This window comes from Rhyacophila brunnea, unplaced genomic scaffold (assembly GCF_057557595.1).
Source record: "Rhyacophila brunnea isolate RB1 unplaced genomic scaffold, BYU_Rbru_1.0 scaffold_8, whole genome shotgun sequence".
NCBI lineage: Eukaryota > Metazoa > Arthropoda > Insecta > Trichoptera > Rhyacophilidae > Rhyacophila > Rhyacophila brunnea.
In genome coordinates, this window is record NW_028233350.1 from 38636373 (window position 1) to 38647776 (window position 11404).

Here is an 11404-nt window from a genome sequence, read left to right on the forward strand (position 1 = left end):
TTTGAACACGTTTTTTATCAGCCGAGAAAGTTAAAATTATTTATGTTTTTTTATATCTAATTGCTTTGTACGATTATAATGTTAAAACAACATAGTTATTAGATGAAACGATCATCAGCAGGTACCGTGTTTGCTGATAAAGCAATCAGATCATTTTAAACACACCTTTCTACACAATATACATATGTGGCCTTCAGTTAATTAATGAAAATTGCAAACGGATATTTTTTTATTTTAAACGTTTGACCTTTAATTTCTTCTCGTAACCCGATAAAAGAAACTGCAATAGTAAGTTGTGTATACAACTCTAATACTATTACTATTTCAATAGGTTGGATTGACCAAACGAAATAATAGCTCACAAAACTAAGTGCTGAACAAACAATGAATACATTTCTCAAAATTTTATTGTTAACGGCCCACACGCTCAGCGTAGGAAATGGAGGTTTTATGCTATTTTCAGAGCATAACCCTGGATATTCCTTAAACGTTGTAGATAATCTATTTATATAATTTTGAAGCCTTATTATCCTTTATATTTATTTTAAACAGTATTTTTATTACATAAAATAGTATTGTTTTAAACCTCTCGCTCTAATGTTTTAGAATATAGTCTGACTGAAAAACTGAAAAAGAAATATTTTTTTTAAAAACGGTAGATGTTCAAACACGTGCGTTACCATGATCTTACTCCCTACTTGATTTATCATTTATCAATTTATGGCTACGGCCGTATGTTGTAGCTTAGCCACTGGAAAATGCCAATAGAAATGGCGTATTTCAAAAATATAGTACCTTATTCTTAGGTCAATAATTATTTTAAAGCAAACATTATTCGAAGAATATTTATCACATTTGAATGGTGAAAGACATAGCTTATAATCAGTATCTTTATAATTATCTTAAAATGTGTAAATCTTGCCCATTTTTTGAATAATAAAATGCCTAATTCTTGTCAAATTTGGGATCACAGAGATTATCAATATAATTTTTTATCGTAAATATTTCACTATAATAATGTCGAGATAAATTTTACTAATGGTTTTATAAATTCTTTTAAAAATTAATAAATATAAAAAATCTTAACACCACTGCACATGGATGTACTGAAATATGACTATATTCTAAAACATTAGATCGAGAGGTTTAAAAGAATACTATTTTATGTTATAAAAATACTTTATGCAGTCATCAAATGTTTAAAATAAATATAAAGGATAATAAGGCTTTAAAATTATATAAATAGATTATTTAAAACGTTTAAGGAATGTCCAGGATCATGCTTTGAAAATAGCATAAAACCTCCATCTTGACCTATGCGGCGCACGTCCCCCCTTAAGCACACGAGGAATCCAAAAAAAAATCAAGTTTTCGAGATATGTACTTGTTTTCATAATAAACATCTTACTAAACTTCAAATGTCTTGGCTTTTGAGCTTTGAGAATCGATGTCTCCGCCGACTATTAGGGGTACATTGGTACGACCGCGTTACAAATACCCGAGTTCGTGAACGGACACCGCAGTCTTCGGTGATTGAGGTAATCACGAAGAGATGTTTTACATGGCTGGGACATGTGTTCCGGACGCCGCCAAAGAGTGCGATAGTTCGTACCATTCTGGCGCAGCCTCAAGGTTCTGTCGTCGTGGCCGGCCCTCCCTCACCCTGCAGCGGTGCTACAGAAGCGATCTACGCGCTGCAGGTCAGGCATGACGGGTGTCGCAAGAGTTGGTGATGGATCGAACTTGTGCTTGCCCTATGCCCCAATGCTGGGTCGTGACAGGGTGAAAGACAAAAAATAAACCAATAGTATATAATGGGCTAAACAGCTGGACAAATGCCGTCATACAGTGGTACTCAGGGGCACTATCGCCTACACTGGACGATGTTGAATTTGGATTGACTACTATTTAAATTGATTGTGCTAATAAACAAGCGCATTCATCGCATGAAAAACAAATTAATTTAAAAATGAATATAATACACGTAGTAAAAACCTTGTTTATTTTTATATATTTTTTTTTTCATTTTTGTATCAGTACATTGTTGACTATTTAAAAAGGTGTATTATTTAATGAAATAAAGGGGAGTGAGGCGCCAAGATTAGATTATTTTTTTAAAGGGAGGCGTAGTAACATAAAGTTTGGAAAACACTGGCCTACAGAGACGCCCTAAAACTCGCTGGATAGACTTGCTCATAAAGTTTGGTGGATGTACGTGGCAGAAAAAACCCAGGGACCGAGAAGAGTGGAGAGAGCTATGGGGAGGCCATCGTCCAGCAGTGAATCGACCCCGGCTGATGATGATGAGGTTGGTATACTATTTAATACAACAAGCCATGAGGCGCAATGACGATTAGTGTAGTGAAACAATAGTGTAATTAGTAGTAGAAGATAAAGAATTACAAACACTCAGGCCTTTAGAAAATAATATGAATATATTGTGACTTCACCGATAAACGAACCCGTAGCCGCGGATAGGAGGCCAGCCAACGCATTGAACTATTTAATTAATAAATAAGCCTCAGCTGAGTTTTCGTAGCTTAATAATAACAAAATTGTGAACAAACATAATTTGAAAACATATTATGCATATACCCACTAGAAAAAAATGACACCCGACGGGACTTGAGCCTGTAACCGTTGGATTCACACCAGTGTACTTTTCCAATTAAGCTACGGGCATCCTACTTAATTACGACAATTTTAGCTAGTAGTTCTTACATGAAATGCTTATCAAATTGCGTGAATAATATTGTTAACGTTCACGTTAATTTAGTGAATTAATCGTTGTAGTGGTGTATTAAAAAAAAGTCTTTAAAATTTACTGAACGCCCAAATGGAATGATGGTGAATTGAAAAGCGGGTGATGGGAGACGGTGGATGCGGATGTAGTTCGGTGAGGTTTATTCGGTAATGAATCTAATGATCAATACATTAATTTTAAATTGACATAGCGATGAATAGGGTTAGGGATTGCAATACCGGTATTTCAAAACCGGTATTACAGTATTTATCAATACCGAAATACCGGTTTTAAAAATCCAAAATACCGGAATATTCGGTATTAAGAAAGCACACTCGTTTACGTTTTTGAAAATGAATTATAACTTATGTGCTACTAAAATGCAAATATATTGAGTGAATCCAACAGAAAAAAAATAATAAAACAAATTTCAACAAATATATTTATATAAGTAATTGTCGCGATGAATTATCATAATATTATTTCGAAATAGAAAACATCCGTGACAAAAATGTTCAATTATTCTATAATTATTGATGACTGTACAAGCGTTGAATTTAAGAAGCTTTTCCTGCAGCCGGACTTATTTGCACTTGATGAACTTTTGAGGGCTTTTGTTGAAATTATCAATATATTCAAATTATTTGTAAAAAATCACTAGTTCTACAATTATGATCAATACAGATTTTTAAATGTAATCATAATAAATGTAGGTATGTAGGTTTTTGCTATAAAATAATATTTTTAAATGATTTTAATAGCTATATTTTTATTGATAAGCACCTACTTCTGTTTTTTTTTAATTTTTAAGAAGTACCAGTATCAATACCGGTATTCAATAAGAAATACCGAAAAACCGGCATTGACATTTTCATCCGGTATTGCAATCCCTAAATAGGGTGGAATATTCTGATTTGGAATCAGTTCCACGCGACTCAGGATAGAGAGAAATTCCAGAAAATACTCCGTCAAACCCAAAAAGCTGACGCCCGAATTGAGCGAGCTACAGGTATAAGAAGAGATAGGTACATGTCTATCGTAAGTATCAAACAATAATGCGAGAAAAAGTGTTTTTTTTTAGCATAATTGATGATTTCACTTGTCATTTCATTAGACAGGGAAAACAAATGAATGGAAGCAGAAAAAATGTTGTGTCTTCACTTGCCTTATTAAATTTATAATAATAATACTTCATTTGCATATTTTTTTCTACAAGGCAATAAACTCGATGAGAATTACGAATTACCCACACATTTAAAAATAAAAAAAACTTCCTGAGAAAGTACTTCTCACGGAATGTGAAAGTTCTATTATAATAATTTCATTAATTCGCTTAAAAAGAATAAAAAAATAATATATACACATGCTAGGATGCCCTTGATCTTATAACAGTGGCGATGTGTTTTTGATAAAAAAAACAATCGAATTAAAAATTAACTGTGAGAAAACAAGTAACCATTAACGTAAGTAATTAATGCAGCTATAGATTTTAGTATATACTAGTGGCGAAGGGTGGATGTAGGCTGTTAGATGAGCCATAAATAGTGCACATTAACTTTGTTAGTAATACGTATTTGTATTCATTGAAATTTACAAACGGTGTTGTTAAGTTTTTCAAATTCAATTTAGCCCTGCGAAACTAAGCCATAATAAAAAATTGCTAAAATCATACATAACCTTTGAACATGTATTCTTAATCCAACGAAAACAAATAAGTATAAATGAAAAGTGTGCACAATATTGTCGTATTGCACAAAGTATACCAAAACTAATATGGCTTGGTTTAGGCAGGGTTTAATTGATTTTTAAAAACTAACAAATACCATAATATGTAAATTGTAGACTTAGTTGAATAAAAACAAATATAGCTGACAAAGTTTGATTTGCACTATTTATGGCGGATCTTAACAGTCTACCTCCACCCTTCGCTACTGTTATATGCCTACTCTTTACTGTGTAAGTTTATTAAAATTTATTTCAGATGATCGGTTGGTTAAGAGATCACAGCTTTTACATAAAAATAAAATCACGAATTCAAATTCTATTAAAATTGTGGAAGATCAGTTGACCGTGGGGGTTACATGTAAATTGTACGTAAAACATTTCACTGTAGTACAGTTTGCCGTGAACTTTCTATCGGAAAGTGATGACCGTAAAATGAACATTAATTCAATTTTCATAGCCGATTTAGGGAAAATTCATGAATTCAAGAATGAAAACCTGACCTAACATAATGACACGAGCAGAAACGCCGACCTTCAGTTAGTGTTTGTGGCAGAGTATGGTTTAACGACATAACTATACAAATCTAGCCTTGTAGTCAATTCTACTTCTCAATAGCCTTGCGACAACCTCACGACACGGTTCAGACAGGATATATAAGTCCCATGGTTCTAAACTATGGAAGAATCAAGAATGAAATGGTCAAAGAGACCATGAACAGGTAACCAGTAGCGTAATCGTTTAGTATTAGGAAGTAAAATGTATGTTGTTAACCTTTTCTTTGTAAATGTAATAAAATTTTACGTAAAAAATTTTCGCCTCCGAAAATCAAGAGTGCTCCAGTGTAATTGGAACGCTGTGACCACAGACCTCGAAATGTCACGTCGTTTAATATTAGCGCGATGTATTTTTTAATATAAATTTCCGGGAAATCTCCATTAAACTTAGAAAATAAGTTATGGAAGAGATTGTTTACGTAAAATTTAGCAAGTACATGCTTCAATAACTTTTATAGCAATAATGGGAGTGTATGAAAATTGGAAAAGAAAATTGAATATTTATGAATTTATATATTGTATAATTGTGAATAAAGAATTTTTATACTAATTTTATCAATACAAGGTAGAAGCTAACTACCGTTATAAAAATACTGTAAACGCGTACCTATATTTATAGACGCGTAATTATAATTATAAATTTTGTTAATGCTATAACTTGCTGACTATAATGAATATTGTAAAAATAACCATTGGAAAAGCTTAAGGTTCTGGTATAGATGGGTTTCTACCCATAAACAATAATAAATCTTAATCACATCCTAAGTAATAAAAGGATCAAATATTACAACTAAAATTACGAATTCTCACGCAACCTTGAACTTTAAAGAAAATCTATTTCTGGCAAAAGCACGGCCCAGCTGTGCTAGCTCGCGAGGTAAAAATAGATTCAAGGTTACATTCAAATTACTATATAAAAATCACTATGCAAGATTAAATAAGTTAGTAACTGTTCGTGTATAACATCTTGTTAGGATTAAGCATTTATATATTTAAGTTGAAATGTTAAGTATAATATTATAGTATTTTCTCGTAATAATATTCGTCCGAAAAGTAAATATCGAATGAGAAAGTTTCTGCGGCTCCAAACAGTTTTATTAAAACTTAGTAAAATTCTATTGGCCTAAAAAGGCCAAGAGTGGTGGAAAGGACTAGTACGTGGGTGTCAACCTTTCATTTTGACATTTTAAATTTAAAGACTGCCATTCCCTTATTTAGTACCCGAATACTTATTCCGATACCTCGTTGGAAAGCTAGAAACTTTCCCCTTCGTTTGAACACGAAAAATCATATAAAATCTACTATTTTGCTTACGTCATCCTAACTGCGCATTTAAGGGACATGTTCTAGAGGGTGCTTGAAACACCCCTATTGAGTCTTAATTTTGCGAAAATAAAGTAGAGTAAATTTAACCCGACTAAATTAGAAGATATCTCTATTAGAAAGTTGCCAGGAACGGGAGATATACGTAAATTTATCCCGTGAGAGAAAGATATACATCTGCTATCCCTTACGGACTGTTTCCTGTTAAACCTCTATCCGAAGGGTATAAAAGGCGACCACTTTTCCCGTAAAATCATTAGTTTCTACACTCTTCACCAGCGATCTTCAGCAAGCAGCAGTCCTCACTGCAAGCTTGTGAGACATGGTTCTCAGTACATTCGCGATTCATACGTACCAGTAAGTCCCCTTCGACGGGCAAAACGTAGCGCGAATAACACGTATCTGTCGGTAGTGACGTCGGCCGCTAAAACGCAGCGCGAATAGCACGTATCTGCCGGTAGTGACGTACACGCGGAGTAATTTTATTTTTCATTACTCATCCTACGAGGTGACGTAATCGGGATAAATTACGCGATCGGATTTGTTTTATAAAAACAAATTAATAAACTCAGTCTGTAATAATAAATTTTACAAATCTTTTCGGGATTATAAAATAAATTTTTGAAACTTTATTAAGTAAACATAACCATAAAATAAATTTTAGTAAACAAATTCATAAACATAAAACAAATTTTAGTAAATAAATTTGTAAACATTAAGCAATCCTTTTTGTAAACAAGCCTGTAAACACAAATAAATATTTGTAAATACACTGTGAACACAAATAAACTTTATAAACAACAATAAAATAATTCTATTCTTTTATAAACCTAATACTGTGTGACCAAAGAATAATTTATATTTTCTTTCTTATGGGAAAATATTTCATGAATTAAAAATATCCAAAGAATATCTGCGTATACATTCTCTGAATTAGGTGTGACTTTTGGGAACTTGTGAAAGATTTCACAGAGATCCTATAGTGAACAAATAAATAGTTTGCTGATACTTTAATGAGATTTAATTACGGGAACAATGACAGTTAACCTTATTGTGTGACCGTGAACTCTAGTACCTGAATAAATTCGGCACCACACCAGCTGAGAGTTTTATTCGGGAATTCAAAAGTTGTGATACTACAAAGGAGATCCACCTCTCCTAGTTCATCACTAGTCTCCTCAGTGACGGCCCGGTAGCATTATTGAGCTAGCCGTGAGCCGGGTCATGTCAATAACCTACCCTAACTTAACAAATAATCCTGTATATCGGCTATTTTCAAAATTTGTTTGCCGCTGGCGTCCTGTAAACCGACAAGAACCGTGTTTTATTTAGATATGATTTTATGTCAGTACTATACGACCCAAAGAGGTTGGACGGTCTGTAATAGACGACCATATATTTCCAATACAACATTTCACGTTGAAGTGTGATACGGCGAACTGCATACGTACAAATTTCCGGACACGGGCCGTATTCGTTATTCTGATATTAATTTGATCTATAGATCTTTGGTTTCGTCGGGAGTTCCATCAAGGCAGGAGAATCTTGGTGTCTGTCGACAAGATGGCAAGCGAATGGATGGTATGTATGTATGGTTTGAGATGCCACTGTAGTGAATACACTCGCGACATCTATTTCACTTGAATAAATCAGTTTAATCGTCAGGTTCAGAAGCTCTGTTGGCTGAATCTAACAAATCCAAAAAATACGACTGTCTGTCACCTAAGTAAGTAAATTATTTGTTCTCTGGGTTTCGAGACCCTGGAGACTGTCTGGTGTAAAGACAGTGGCTGAGATCGTTCGTCGCTTGATTGATAAAACAAGTGAGTACCGTTCAACTGAGTACCTGAGACAAGCGAATAAGCATATAAATTCAAATAAGTAATGTAGTCGCTGTTTTAGGTACTCTTGAGTCTTGAGGTAGCCAGGGGACTGGAGGAGGTGTTTTATATTATACTTGGGGAAACCTAGTAAATCAATAGTTTTATAATTATTATTTTAATGGTATATATAATATAATATGTATAGTTTAATTTTACACCTTTTGTCACTTATTTTGTTTTACTCTTTTATTATTTTTATTGTTTCTCTGTACTTATATATTTTTAATTCTCTATAACAGTGGTTTCCAAACTATATGTCACTACGCCTCCCTTTTAAAAAAAATCTAATCTTGGCGCCTCCCCCCCTTTATTTCATTAAATAATACAGACACCTTTTTAAATAGTCAACAATGTACCTACTAATACAAAAATGAAAAAAAACACATCCTGAAGCGGGCCCCCAGGCCATGATCTTTGGCAGGCCCACTTACCTATCGCTGAGGTTAAGGGTAGTGTGGTGTTCTAATAGTAATATAGTGTTTCCTAAATTATACACAGGAGTTATCATTTAAGTATATCAATCATCATATAGATATCATATTGAATTGCAACACACAACTATATATTTAAAATATTTAAAAGCCTTGAAATAAAGCAGCCCGCGGGCGACTTTTTTTACTATGAATAAAATAATGTGAAAAGTGCATTAGCAAACTACCCAAGAGATCAGGAAATAGATTATTGTTTGCTTCAATACATCTGGCGCAGAAATCATTTAAAAGTGTTTCCACATGGCGAACTTATTTTATTTTATAATTTTGATTTCCAAAGCTCCAATTTTTTATGAATGCCTTCACTTTGTCTTTTTGAATTAGTGAATGCATTAGTGGTCCTTGCATTGATTTATTCGCTCATTTTTTTTTTTAATTTCAACCAAATAGACAAGTTTAATAGCAAAATTGTCGTTCCTAAACAAATTTGCCTCAAATTTCTTTCTTTTCTTTTATGTATTTCATTTTTTCACGAGATAGCCAGCGCGCTTCACAAGAGTATAGAAGTGAGGTCTTATAAAATTAGTCTCCATATTTTCAGACCGGTTTTGCAAACAACCTTTTATAGAACTGTTTTTTTATGTAATTAATAACTAGCGGCCGTTTTATAAACTACGCATTTGCAAATTGCAAACCTGTGGCTACATTAATTGTGTTAAACTTTTCGCGCCTCCCTTTGCAACACTCCGCGCCTCCCAGTTTGGAAATCGCTACTCTATAATATAATTCTCACTGTAATTAATAATAATATATTAATTTCATTTCATTAAATACCTGTACAGTCAACAAAAAATATCTATTGAATTAAATTTTCGGATTTGATAGCGGAAACCAAATTAGAAATTAATTATCTAGTACCTACTCAAAATAGAGTAACAAGACAGAATATTATTAGGTAATATTTATCGGTTTAGTTAACGCCATCAGTAAGACAGAGTATTTTTTTTTAATAAATAATAACGTCCAGTGACTTTATATTAGACTATATTATGACGTTTAAGTACTGTCTTTGTTTTTTTGTGTCGTTGACAAACATCCGCCATGTGATTATTATTTTAAAATGGTCTTTAATTTAAGTCCAAAGATAAAATTGTCAATTAGCAGGTCAGAAAAGCGAAACAAAATAAATAAAAATGTGTTGATTGAAAAATTTGACTGGAAAGAGAAAATTGACAATCGACTATTCTAAGCTGTATTTTTTACACAACATATATTTTTTTAATAAAAGTGTTTTATGTTAAACATCTGTATATCAAGTAAATATATTGTAAATGTTTATTTTATAAAACTAAGTATCAAATTTAATACTATCATAAAAACAATCAATATTTTGTAAAATACCTCATAAATCTCTATACATAACATGTATGAGTTACCAATTTTGCACTTATTATAAATAAATTAGTTAAAGATCATTTTTATCTAAGACTCAAATGGAGCGCCTAAGAATGAAAGTAAGTAAATGATGTCAAGCATCATCATTATCAGCCTGTTTCAATCCAATATTGGATGAAGGCCTCCTTGAGCTTTCTTCACTTTTGTGAGTTCCTTATGCTTCACTATCACGTAATTCCCTTGGACCTATACGTTGATTCAAACCAATATAAAACTTAAGTGGCATGGTTATTGGTCAATTTCATCGTGATTAGGTATGCGATTGATAGCTTAATTGGTAAAACACATTGGATGGAATTTAGTGGATACAGGTTCAAGCCCCTCTCAGTACCCTTTTTTTAAATAAACATATTTTGTAATACGTAAGTTTCTGAAGTTTCCAAATTATGTACTTATGAAAGATATTTACCTGTAGTCCACTTCTGACGTCCTGCGCAATGTTGATATGATGGTGCTGCTGGGGTTGAGGAATGGAATGGTCCACCCGATCCTGACCAGACACCACCTGCATCGCCCCTCTCCAATCTTTCACCGCCACTCCAATCTCTTTCCTTCCAACAGCCATACTCCTCTCAAGACCGTAACTGATCATTGGATTCTGACTTTTAACCGGAGTACTCTGAACGGTCAGTTTCGATGGACTAGTCACACTTTTAATCGGAGCACTGATTTGACCGCTTGTCCTCATCGGAGATGATCCTATCTTTGAAGGGCCAGTGTCTCTTTCAGGAATCATATTCTGCTGCTGAGCATGTGAGGATAGATTCCCAATATGACTACTTTTAGATATATTCACGCAACCAGAGGTATTACTTGATATTAAAGGAGGGTTTAAGCTTAAGGAATATCCCGAAGGACTATGTGGTGATGCACCTTCGCGATGTCTTTCTCCATCGTCTACTGAAGTCAATTTTGATACGTTTCCATGATCATGAGTTAAGGTGTTGATAGGACTGTTGGGTTCGATGGTTATTGATTGAGCAACGAGGCACATTTCTTTGGATAGTCGATGGTGTTGTGCGATGTTGGCGGGGGTGTGGACCCTGGTAAGGGGCGCCGGAGGCTGTGGCGGAGGTCCTGACGGGACCCTGCCTGAGACTGCTCCGCTACCCGATGTCTGCTTCAGTCCGGAGACTTGGGACGAGTCGTGAGCAGGGCTGGCCCCGTTGTAAGAAACGTCACCTCTTGATCCGTTCGGGGGTCTGTGGACAAAGAAAATGAATTATTAAACACAAATTAATTTCATTATTTGTACTTATTTCTAATGACACGTATATATTATTGAATAGC

At 33.8% G+C, this 11404-nt stretch overlaps 1 protein-coding gene across 1 annotated transcript in view; it reads right to left on the reverse strand.

Annotated features, from left to right (window-relative positions):
- LOC147064202 (ankyrin repeat and BTB/POZ domain-containing protein 2) overlaps positions 1-11098 on the reverse strand; it is a 42466-nt gene extending 31368 nt beyond the window's left edge. Inside the window, exon 1 of the mRNA XM_085958672.1 lies at positions 10524-11098. Within this exon, the coding sequence (XP_085814798.1) occupies positions 10524-10850 (327 nt within the window). The 5' untranslated portion in view covers positions 10851-11098. The remainder of the gene's footprint in view (positions 1-10523) is intronic.
- Positions 11099-11404: the final 306 nt, after the last annotated feature.